This window comes from Hippoglossus hippoglossus, chromosome 22, assembly GCF_009819705.1.
Source record: "Hippoglossus hippoglossus isolate fHipHip1 chromosome 22, fHipHip1.pri, whole genome shotgun sequence".
Lineage (NCBI taxonomy): Eukaryota > Metazoa > Chordata > Actinopteri > Pleuronectiformes > Pleuronectidae > Hippoglossus > Hippoglossus hippoglossus.
Genome location: NC_047172.1, coordinates 11032541 through 11045066, shown reverse-complemented (window position 1 = coordinate 11045066; position 12526 = coordinate 11032541). Strand labels below are relative to the sequence as shown.

Here is a 12526-nt window from a genome sequence, read left to right as displayed (position 1 = left end):
ATAAAGAATAGAGAAAAAAAAGTGTTTTTATAGCTTTTTTGTGCATTGTGTTATGCTGAATGATGCCAGCGTTTCCTTCAAGGTTACAGTCAACATGTTTGATGAGCAGGGCGAATAAAGGTCAGCGAGCTGAGGTAAAAAACGACACCGAGACATACACCTGATCCCCGAACAAGACAAACACAAGACACTGTTTACTTAATGGTACAAAGCCCCACATGTGTAGTTTAGTCGGCCAGCATCAAATCTCTGCTCAGCATTCACGTGCTGTAACGTGAACTGGTGTCACACAATCTGGAGCCGCACAGCGCTGAGACCCAGTAATGGCTGGAAAACTGGATCTGTGTTCTCCATTTCAAAGCTGCTGTGTTGCTTGGCTGAGCTGCGCTGACACAAGCACGGAAACCGGGAGAAATGTGATCCCGGCCTGAATCCTCACCGGATCACAGATCATTATAACAACAACAACAACAACAACAGAGGAAGGAATTTTTCAGGTCAGTGGTTTTTCCACTTTGAAAAACAGTTAATCACAGATTGGATCAACCTGGGCTAGGTTGGGCTGGGAATGAACCACCCGTTGAAGCCTTAGTTTCTCGGGGATGGACGTACGCATTTGACAAAATCTAGTCGCACCGCTGTGACGCAAACCCAACAGCAGCTTACGAGGGATACGGTCCCTGATTTGAGATATTGGAAAATGTTGAGGAAAAATCAAATGACCGTGGGAGAAACTAATTAAAGTCTCCAAATAAACCCCTAAGAGCTGCCCAGGTCAGTGTTTTTAGAGGAGCTTACAATGAGGAGGAGGTGGATAAGTTGTTGTCACAATGAAGGCGGTTGGCTCAGAAAATCAGGAGGCGTATGGTTAGATGGGCGGCTTAGTGGATCACCGTATGTCTGATGTGAGAGTGATACTGTGGGGACGGAGATGAGGGATCGGAGGAAGAAAGACTGTGTGGGAAATAAGGGGCACGATGACGGAGGTATGGAAAATCTGGCAGGAGTCGTGTCCTTTACTGTAGTGTAAATGAATAATAGTCTTTAAAGGCAGAGCTGCCAAGATAGAGCGAATGCCAGAGAGAGCAGCACTGTCACTCATTTTCCCCCCACAGCTGTAATGGCTTTAAGGGCTGGACTCCTCTCTGAGCCTGGAGGAAAAAGCACCTAAACACACACACACTGACTTCATCACCTCACCATTGCCAGAAAAGAGAACAACAATGTCAGGCTCCTGTATCATCCTGCTAAAACACGGCAGTTTGTTCCCTTATGAGCGGAGTTAACTCGGAGTCGTCACATAATCGTCCCGTGTGTGTGAGTGAGTCACCTCAAACACGCCAATCAACAACAGCTTGACAAGAGCTCCATTGTGCTTCCTGCTCCTGTGTCGTCCACAGAGACGGACGAGAGCTTGAGGAAATGAAGTCGAGAAAGTTTGATGTCACGCTAAAGCTGGAGTGTAGCAAATTGTATGCCTCCTCGCCACCGCCAGCCAATGTTTTCAGGTTTTCAGGTTGCGGTCCATTCGATTTTGGTGGTCAGAGGTCGAAGGTCAAGAGACTGAAACTGCCCTGGTTGGCAGAGGCAGGTTATTTGAGTTTTTTTCATGTATTCATCTGTGAGTAGGGGTCTCCTGAAATCAACTGTAGAGCACAACCATCTCACACGGAACTGCTTAAAGAGATAAAATGAATTAGCAGCACTAAGTCAAGCTGTCTGATCTGAGGTTCTCCAAAATTTGACCTGATGTCATCATTTCGGGAAAAATTTGGATTCTCAGCAAAACAAATGCACTTAAATCTCAAGGTCATGCAGGCGAGGAGTTGACACCAAAAGACTTTTGAAGGTCACCAAAGTCTGATCCCTGATGTCTGTATGATTCATCATCTGTTGACCATGACTTCCTGTTCATCAACTCCAGACATGATCTCACTGTGGCATTAAAGAGCTACCTGTAGTCTGGGTAGTAGATCAGAGTTGAAGGTGTCAGCACAACTAAACAAATGTTCACTTTCCTTCTCTTGGGCAGACTCTTTTTTTTAAGTGACATTTTCTCCACGCTCCCACCCGGGCAGTTTGACATTTAACAGTGCACTGATGCGTGAGACATTTCCAGGCAGCGTCAGCGTATCGACTGCAGCACTAAAACAGATAAATGCAGGATGGGTGGAAGCACACGGGCGTCACAACACGTAGTGCTGTCCTGTGATGATACAAAAACACAAATGACTCCTACGTCTGTCTGTGTTTTATACAGGCAGTGGTGACGCACCAGCAGCATCTGCCTGCTGGCTGACCTTAACCTCTGACCCCCAAACTTCATTTCTCTTTCAGGCCAAACCTGTCATGTGTAATTCAGGGATTTTATAGCACAGATTAGAGTTTGTTAATTAAGAGGGATTACTCTCTCAACTTTTTTTAATTCCAGGAATTTAAATAAACTCATATGTTGCATTCAGGATCTGCCTGACATTGACATTTTGTCTCAGCAGCTTAATTCTCTGCATATTCCATCTGCATATATCCTGCACACTGCGTGTCATTTATAATATTCACTTTCAAGCTCACTATGTAGACTAATTCATTTTTTTTCAACCCAGTCCTGTAAATTATATTTCACCCTCTGTCAGCTGCAAATAAACCTCCCATTCACTCATGTGGACATTTATTTAATACCCAATTTGCAGCTAAGCCCCTGCAATCAATATCTCGGCATCAGTCTGTTCTTGCTCTGAGAATTTTATGCGAGGGAATCTACTTGCTCGGAAATGGACATAAAAACAAGGGTGTAACAAAAGGAGAACAAGGGTCTTGAATCAATATAAGAAGAAGATTTAAGGTTCTTCTCTTAAAGGTATAACTTTAATTATACTGAGGGTTTTCATTATCCTGAATTATAACCAGCTGTCTATGAGCCATTCTCTTATACATGAGTTTTAAAGAACAGATGGACGCCTACAGAAAAACATATTTGTTGCTTTATCAATTATTTACGAATGTGGTATAGTCTGCCTTCATATAATAGAGCTAATGAATGACTCAGTGAGCTCTATAAATAGCTCAGCCTTTTTTATTATGGATGACACATTCAATTTGTACAGACTTTTATATAATAAAGGATCCAATTGAAAGGGAGAGGGTGCTTTATATTCCCAGTCTGCTTTTTTCCATATTATCATATTGTTATTCATCTACTGAGCAGTTATTAGTGAGGGTGCATCATCGTTACAATAATAATGTTTGTGCCCATTTTAACACCTTTTTGCTGGGATGCTGCAAATAAAATGAGTGCACTATATCTTTATCTAGCTATATACTCTATATCCAATTATTACATTTATATTAGCTTTAAGTGGTATATTTCTATTAAATCTGGTTATATGGAGAATTATGCTGATTCACGCAGAATTGTACAAATGTGGATTTAAGTTGCTGTAAATTATTATTAATTCAGTTACAAGTATTTTCCAACTATTTGTATAATTACTGCACTATTTTAAACTGTAGAGACCAGTTCATATTTCAACTGAATGGCCAATAAGATTTAATACACACAATGGAAAAGTCCCCACCTGCCGACACTGTCTCTCCTTCTTATCTCCGCACACACACACACTCACACACACTCTGCAGCTGTGTTCTCATTAAAGCAGGACAAATGAAGAAGAAGGCAGGTGCATGTTTTTTCATGAGTGGACCAGAGGGCACGGCACCTTTCACAGACCTGACGTCTCACTTTCATTAGCAACAAAGATTTGGCCCCGGTCCCTCAGGCCGCGCTCACATAAAACAGACCGAAACAACGGCTGTAAACACATGTAAATCTGTTTAATGGTGGAATAAAGTTCAGTTTTACTTCAGTGGTCTTGTGGTACATATAATTAATGACACTGAACTGCTGATAGAAAATAGATTTGCTGTATCCTCCATCCTAATTATTAATTCTTGTAATTATTATGCCATCAATTTTAAAAGGAAGAGTGTTACGCTCGTCAGGATGGAAAAGCCTCTGAACCACATTGATGATGACGGCCTCACTTTGTGTGTTCGTATGCAGTGACAGGTGGAGAAGTCCAAAGTGGTAACGCATCATCACTGCCCAACATAGATTCAGTCTGTCAAGGTGAAGAACACACAGATGTCTCGCTGCTCAAACATCTGTTATAAACAAGTGTATAAACCAAGTGTAAACCTGCTCTAACAGATGTTTTTGGCCACAACCAGCTGTAAACATTATTTGGAAGTATTATCACCTGTTGATACAATGAACTTACGAAACAGTTGCACGTGTTATGAATCCAGAAGTTATGACGCAACATCAGCACACATTTTGAGTTGTGTTTGTGTTCACCTGTCTAATATTCACTCTCTGCTTCTGATCTCTATCAACTCCTGAGTGAAGATTCTATATCTTCAGCGGCTAAATGCTCCACTATGTTCATCTGTCTGAGCTTTTTGTCTGAAAACACAGGTGAGAGTGAACCACAGCAGTAATGTCAGAGGCTCTAAAACCAAAACAATGAGCTGAAAGATCCTATAACGGTCCATAGAGCCCAAGGGATCTTTCAAATATCAAAATATAAACATTGTCTGAAGAAGCTTCAATGCTGAGTGGTTTGGCAACTTATTGTACAAGGCTCCAGTGGTGGAGGAAGTACTTAAACATTTTACTTGAGTAAAAGTACAAATAAATAGACAAATATCTACTCAATTAAAAGTAAAAGTACCACATTGACTTTTGTATTGAGTTAAAGTAATCAACTTTAAATACTTTAAGTATATCTGAAAGCAAAGTACTTGCAGAGTCCCTAATGCAAAATCAACTACATCATTGACTGTGCCCACTGTATAAATTAATGGAAAATAAATGTACTTAAGTTAAAGGGGACATAGCATGCCCATTTTACCACAAGTTGATATGGTTCCTTGGGGTCTGAATGAAATGTATGTAACATACTTTGGTCAAAATACCACAAGGATCATATAAAACAGCACCCTTTTTACCCTGTATAAAACAGCCCTCCACAGAGTGACCTGTTTTGAGTGCCTGTTCCTTTAAATGCTAATGAGCCAGCTCCCCCTCCCCCCTCTCCCCCCATGATTTTAAACGATATAAATTACATATTTTATATGATATTAATTATCAAATATGCATCCCATACTTTGTATTCCCCTTCTGTTGTCCTGGAGTTTTAATTTTCCCAATCACATAATTAAATGTCCCCCTCTGCCCATCCACTACAAGCACACAAGCAGACAGACAGAGAGAGAAAGAGAGGGGTGGGGGGGGGGGGCTATGAAGACCATCATTTACCCCCGAACCCCGACATTCAACGGGTACAACAACAAGCGGAGAAAGCAGAATCGCGGGCTGACCTTATATATACAGTCTATGGGGCTGACCAGCGGAGAAATGCTCGTCCCGTGTGAACAGCCAGGCGGCTACGTGCTGGAGAACGGCGCTGCGCTGCCTCGCAGCGGCGCTTCCGCGTCCGGTGTACCCCGGCGTAACTACTGTAACCCGGCGTAACTACTGTAACCCGGCGTACAGTAGAGCTGAACACTGCGGAAGTCTTCCACACAGCTGGCAGTGTGGAAGACCGCTGCGAGGCAGCGCAGCGCCGTTCTCAAGCGCGCAGCCGCCTGGCTGTTCACACGGGACGAGCATTTCTCCGCGCTGGTCAGCCCCATAGACTGTATATATAAGGTCAGCCCGCGATTCTGCTTTCTCCGCTTGTTGTTGTACCCGTTGAATGTCGGGGTTCGGGGGTTACAGTAGTGCTGAACACTGCGGAAGTCTTCCACACTGCTGGCTGTGTGGCGCTGACACAAATTCCAGCTCACGCACGGGAGAGCGAGCGGTCGCTCCCGAGCAGCTGCTGCAGCCTCCCAGTCCCAACGATCCAGACAAATGCCACATGTGAGTGAATCGCGGGCTGACCAGCGGAGAAATGCTCGTCCCGTGTGAACAGCCCGGCTGCGTGCTTGGGAACGGCGCTGCGCTGCCTCGCAGCCTCGCTGCCTCCGGTGTAAACCCGGAAGTAACGAGTGTGGGGGGACGGGGGTGGGCCAAGACCATGTAGGGAGACTTCCAGTTCCTTGTTACGACACAAAACCCAGGAAGCGCAATCGAGTCGCTCAAGCATGATGTTTCTGACTTAGAGGAACTATAACAAAACGCGCGAGTGTTTTTTCCCCAGAGTTTTTGGGTTGGTAGACATGCCAGATACCCACAATAACCTGTAGAAGCACTAACAAAGTGGAATTTGCATGCTATGTCCCCTTTAAGTACAAATACATGGAAAATGTACATAAGTACAGTGACAATGTACTTTTTACAACCCGCCACTGCAAGGCTCAAAAGCAAACTTACAAGTGTTGAAACCTGCTATTATTTTATTATTACTATTATTATTATGCTGTTATACTTTCAAGTCAGGAAGTAGGATTTGAGAAACATCGTCAATCTCCCAAGAACTTTAACTTAAATGAGCCATTGGATTTAGTTTTTCTTTGTTAAGAAAACATAAATCCTGGGTTACACCTTTTAACTTAACACAGGATAAAACTTTTCAAATGAATAATGTGAATATGGTAAAATCTAACTTATTTCCATTGAGCAAAGAAAACTGTCAAATGCATTTGGTGATGCAGCGTTTGCCCACCGACATCCCTGCTAGTCTGACGTCTTTTCTCTGCAACCAAACAATATATCATGTGCTTGTCGAGCAGATGGCACAAACAGCCCTTGTCATATCCATGCTGCAAACGCCCTGGGACAAAAAGACTGAGTGGCCCTTCAGCTCTGATGGTTAACAAGTAGGGAGCAGCCGCTAGAGAAACTGGAACATCTGGTAAGAGGAGAACAGGTAGAGGAGCTGGCACGGATGCTGTTGTTGAATATCTGACACGTCAGTGGGACGAGGGAGGGACCGCGGGGTCAGTGAGTGAATACGGAGGACGGAGATACTTTGATCACATGTCAACCGGTCAAGTTCGATTCTCAGTGTCAGGTGTATCTGTTTTTTGTCTGTGTTTGTTTCTTATTTAGCAGGACAACGCAAAAAGTACTCTACCCGATTTCCACAAAATTTTGTAGAGGAGTGGTACATGACCAAAAGAAGAACTTATTAAATTTTGGTGCGGATCATTTTTCACTTTCTTTAACACTGACGTTTTTCAACATTTTACTTAATTTCTCAGAGAATAATTCATGGATCCTAAATGAGAGAAAGAGGCTGCGTTTCGCGGAGATGGCATCTGAGACAGAACAACAGGGCTGGACAGCAATAGTCCGTCAAGTGGAGGTTGGCTGCAGTGGATTTATTGTAACATCCACCGTTAGGTTGCTCAAAGAGCTAAGAATCCACAGACAAACCCTGCACCAGACCATGAAAGAAACATCACAGACTGCAGAACTCCTGCAGCCAATGACTCATGGACACACACCCAGGTCTGATCAGCCTGTGGTGGCCCTTAGAGGAGGGTGTCTTGTGATCAAAAGGCCAAAACACTAATGACAGTATGGAATGTATTTGATGATCTGTCCCTAACATCCGCTGGTGGTCGCTAACATCTGCTGGTGATCCCTGAGACTTTCTGGTGGTTGGCAACTCAACATCAAACTAGTCCGGAAGACCTTCAATCAAACAAGGGATATTCACCATCTTGTCCTATATGTTCTAAAAAGGTCAATCAATTCAGACTGATATTTCTAAGTGTGTGCAATTTGGTGATTCATTTAAATGTGGTTTCATGAGGGGAGTGTTGGGCCTTGGTGGAGGTTATTTCTTTACTGGGTGCCATTGTAGTTGCATTCTGTACGGCATTTCTGTTCACACTGATGCAGGAGGGCGGCGCTGTGACCATACCTACGATCATGTGGTTGCACACGTCACAGAACGTCGGCTTCTTGAAGATGTGCTCCATGAAGCAGTGTCCCGCCGAGTCCACCAGCAGCGGGTTGCGCAACTGGGAGCGTGACGTAGGAGGAGGAGCGCTGGGGATGGCCGGAGGCACCGGCGGGATGGGGAGGTGGGCGGCGTGCGGCGGGGCCATCCCGATGTTGCAGAGGTGGCCCGTGCTGCTGCTCACGTCGGCGAGCAGCTCGGTCTTGTTGTCATTGCTGGTGCGGAAGAAGTTGTCGGCGCTCTTGCTGCGGATGCTCTTGGTCTTGAAGGACAGGGATCGCTTGAGTCTCTGCAGCTAAACAGAGAGAGAAAAGAGCTGAAGGAAACTGGAACGACGGGGAGAAAAGGGCATGTGGCTTTAATGAGGGGAGAGAATGATAGAGGAGAACAAAGTGGGAACTAAAGTAAATCAATATTTGTAATAAACTAGATAAATTACTACCTTACAGGTAAAAAAAAAGACCACCGCAACAGGCAGCGCTCAGTGGAAAACCTCTGATCCCCTACCTGCAGTGTAATGTGATTTCCAGGTTGGGTCGATGCATTATATCAACACTATTTCTCACACGCTGTGCCGTCTCTGCTGGCTTCAGCCTCCATCAATCTCATTAGCTTCCTCTTTTACAGTAATGCTATTCTTAACGCTCCACGCTGACAACTCCTCATTTAACCTCTCAGTGTGCACTTCCTCCCCAGTGAAACACACTTAATTCTGGGCTCACGCGCGTCATAAAGATTCTCTGAGCTAGTGTAATGTGATTTTATGGCTCCTGGCTGGTGGGTGTGTGGCTGCCGGTCTCTGACTGAACCGGAGAAACAGTTTATCATTTGAGGTAATTGATGGGTAAAGGCGAGGACTTCTAATGACCATGCACATAGCACAGGCCTGGATGTACAACTGGAAACAGGTAAACATTTGTTTTCCTGCTGGATGCTCGAGATCCGTAAGCTTGTTTGCCGTTGATGTTTTGGCAAACGTGCAAATTGTTTTTAGTGCTTTTCATTGCAGCTTCGGCACGGTGAAGATCCATCCCTTCTGCGGGGTCAGTCTGGAAACAATCAATTTGGACCCTTTCTAAACCATTACCACCCACACGCACACGAATGCACACACTGGTTCACACACACACAAACATGAACATAAAACACATACACACATTTTCCTGCAACCTGTAGTTTTTCACTCACATGGCTTCTTTTAGCCACCTTAAAAGGAAACTGCAGTAAAATATAATGATAAAAATAGTAGTTCCATCTTTATATATATATTATATATATATTTTGCTATTATCAACAATTGCTGTGGTGGTAAAGGATACTAGACTTGTTTTCTGTAGTTTTATATGTTTAAATAAAAAACAATTCAATAGATGAATAATTGAAATAAATAAATGCAACATTAAAAAAGTAAGAAATAAAATAAAATAAATACAGTCTCAATAAATAAAGATATCCCAAATGAGGCAGAGTGGAGTATTGTGCACATGCATAGAGGAGCTCATGCTGTGTTTGATGGCACCAAATCCATAAGAGGTATGTTATAGCATAAAGCTGGAGGGTTAATGAAGGTTGGGAAAGGTAAGGCAAATAAACAAAAACTAAAAAAGCCAGTTATTGCATAAGATATTTATTGCATACAATGTAAATAAATAAACCTGCAAAGTAAAGAGTGCTCTCTAGAAACATGGGGGATGATGGATTTAACCGTGTGTGGCATCCGCGTAACTTAAGTGGTCTGTTAGAAGCAGTGACTGTTATAGGTGAAACAGCTTTTACCCTCACGTACATGCAGCTACAGTAAGTTACGATGGACTAAAACCAGCAGGACGCTACAGTTTGCACAAGAGTGTACAGGCTCACCTTGCGCTTCTGGTGTTCAGGCCTCACAGTATTCTTTAAGGAGGAATAAAAACACACAGACACACACAGCTTTACTCGTCGGTAGTAAACTAATTCAGTCTCCTCACTCAGGAGCTCACTCTATTTGTCCTGAATGTGAGATTGATTGAACACTTTATTCTATAATGGAAGCGAGCGTGGCCGTTTGGCAGAAGCTTTAAAAACAATGTGGAAAAGTCAGCCAGGAGAAAGTACCCAGTGACGGCACATGCCAAAGTAAGAGCGCTCATGCTGGAGCCGTAAAAAAAAAAAATACAGAATCCACTCGGTCGTCCCCACTGCAGCTGAGAAACCTGACGAAGACCGATCCTCACAAACAACCTTTACCTCTGCCATGGAGGTTATCTTCTCGTCTCTGTTTGTTTCTTAGTTAGCAGGATTACATAAAAACTACAGGACCAATTATCACAAAACTTAGTGGGAGGATGTGGTATGGGTCAGGGACGAACCCATTCAATTTTGGTGTGCAAATTTATTTTCATATTTCACATTCTTTAACGTTCTGAAATACGGCTTTCTTCTACATTTTCCTTGATTTCTGAGAGCATAATTCATGGATATTGATTAAAAATGACAGGCATGTTTAGGGGACTGATTTGTGAGTGTGTACAATTTGGTGCAGATCCAAATAAAAAATCGGGATCTATACATGGTTTCTTTGTAGATTTTGAGATAAGATAAGATAAAATTATCCTTTATTAGTCCCACAATTGGGAAATTTGCAGTATTACAGCAGCAAGAGTGAAAAGGCATCAGCAAGTAATAAGTAAAGGGAACTGGCTTCATCAAGAATCCACCCCCTGATCTGGATCCACACCAAAATTTAAGGGGTTCTTCCTTGATTCATGGAAATCGGTTCAGTAGTTTTTGCGTAATCCTGCTAACAAACTAAACCAGAGGTAAATCTGTAAAAAAGAGAGAAAGCATGGGTCTAATCTATGACAGCAGAGGAGAGTTACTGTTGCATCACCACCACGATGACGATAGTCCAATATTGTTCTGCTAATTGTAGTAGTCTGGGCAACATGTGACCCACATAGATGGCAAAACGCCTGAGGCGGCTGTGGATCTCTATCACACAGCCTACTTTTCTACATCAGCCACAAGTAGAAAGTGTATAAACCCTAAATGCTGCTTATGAATAAATATGTGCATGATAATAATAACGCAATATTGCTTCCTTTACCACTACAGCACATCATGGACTTTGTTTATAGCCTTAACAAGAACTTTAACAGTTTACATCCTTAATAAATCCTTCACTGATTAATCTAAATACCATAATCACAATTAAGTGATCTTATGCAGGGTGTAGTCTTTAGAGTTTAATCAATCTTGTGTTTATCTAAGGTTGTTTCCTTGTATGGTTTAATATCACTGTGTTATTCTGATGGGTATCCTACACACTGAGGGTGTTGAAGTAAACTGAGTCTCTTCAAGGCACTTGTTGTTTTCTGTCATGTTTGCAGAGCTGTTTATATTATTCAAGTCCATCTCTGTAGTATGATAACCTCTTTAAATACAATAATGATCATTAGGATCTGGTTATTAAAGCTGTTTTAAAAAGACTGGGAGTTTGAATGTCTGTTGTCAAATGTGAATTATAACAATTAACACCATATTGCTTCCTTTACCACGACCGCTCACCATGGACATATTTATAGCCTTGTCAAGAACTTCAACAGCTTTTTACATCCTCATAAATACCTCATGGATCAATTTAAATAACATAATAACATAATAAGGTGATCTTACACAGTTTATAGACTTTAGACCTATTAAATTACACTGTTATTGATGCTATAGATCAAGATACAAGGAGAAAATGTGCACAATATTGAGTTTAAACTCTCTTAAGTTTATCTACAGTTGGTTTTATGGTCACTGAGGGTGATGTATTGTAGTCTTTCCTATTTGTACAGCTGATTATATTATTAAAGTCCATCCCTGTAGTATAGTCTATGATATCCTCCTTAAATACAATAATGATAATAAGCAGGATCAGGTTTTTGAGAAGGACTGAAAGTTTGAAATATCTCTTGTAAAGATTTATTTGTCATGTTGATAAGTTTGTTTGCTCTGACCCACTATTAAGAGTTGGACTGGTGTACAGTGCCATCACAGTCTATGAGTTTGAGCTTGTGTTCATAACACCAGGTCAGTCCTACCTTGGTTTCCTGCTGGCTGGGGTTCGCACTCTTGGGGGATTTCTGCGTCTCATTCTGCTCCTGTTCGTCCTCTTTGTCCCCACTTTCATCCTGAGCCATGTTGGCTGGCGGGATCATCTCTCTCTCCCTCTCTCTCTCTCTCTCTGTCTCTCTGTCTCTCTCTCTTTCTGCGATCTCTAACAAAAATAAACTGTTGTACTGCAGAGTTTGTTTTGTCCCACCAGCTGTTTACATCGTTTCCATTCCTCTGTAGTCACCGTGACCCGAGAGCGAGAGGAGGAGGACCGGACATCCAGACCCGCTGGTGCTGCTGTGAGAGGAGGGTAGATCCGACTCCCACGGGGGGAAATGTGAGAAAGAAAGACGCGTTTCCCCTCAGTCAGAAGTTAAATCTGTGTCCGCTCCAGCTTCAGATTGTCCCGTCCGGCTACAAGAAGCTCCTGCGTGGATCGTGCCGTCGTGCGTAATCCTGCCAAGACATCTCCAAATCCACGCTGCGCTCTGTGCGCCTCACTCCGCACCAGCAGCAGCACACTGAGGGGCGGA

The 12526-nt window shown here is 42.9% G+C and overlaps 1 protein-coding gene across 3 annotated transcripts in view; it reads right to left on the bottom strand.

The window, feature by feature from the left end:
• stac (SH3 and cysteine rich domain) overlaps positions 1-12526 on the bottom strand; it is a 33216-nt gene extending 20690 nt beyond the window's left edge. The window contains exons 1-3 of one of the 3 annotated variants that reach the window (XM_034575987.1): positions 11981-12526; positions 9774-9806; positions 7875-8208 (exon numbers count right to left, since the gene is read on the bottom strand). In XM_034575987.1, coding sequence (XP_034431878.1) covers positions 7875-8208; positions 9774-9806; positions 11981-12097 — 484 coding nt within the window. In that variant the 5' untranslated portion in view covers positions 12098-12526. The remainder of the gene's footprint in view (positions 1-7874; positions 8209-9773; positions 9807-11980) is intronic. The other 2 variants (XM_034575986.1, XM_034575988.1) reach the window with 2 other exon arrangements.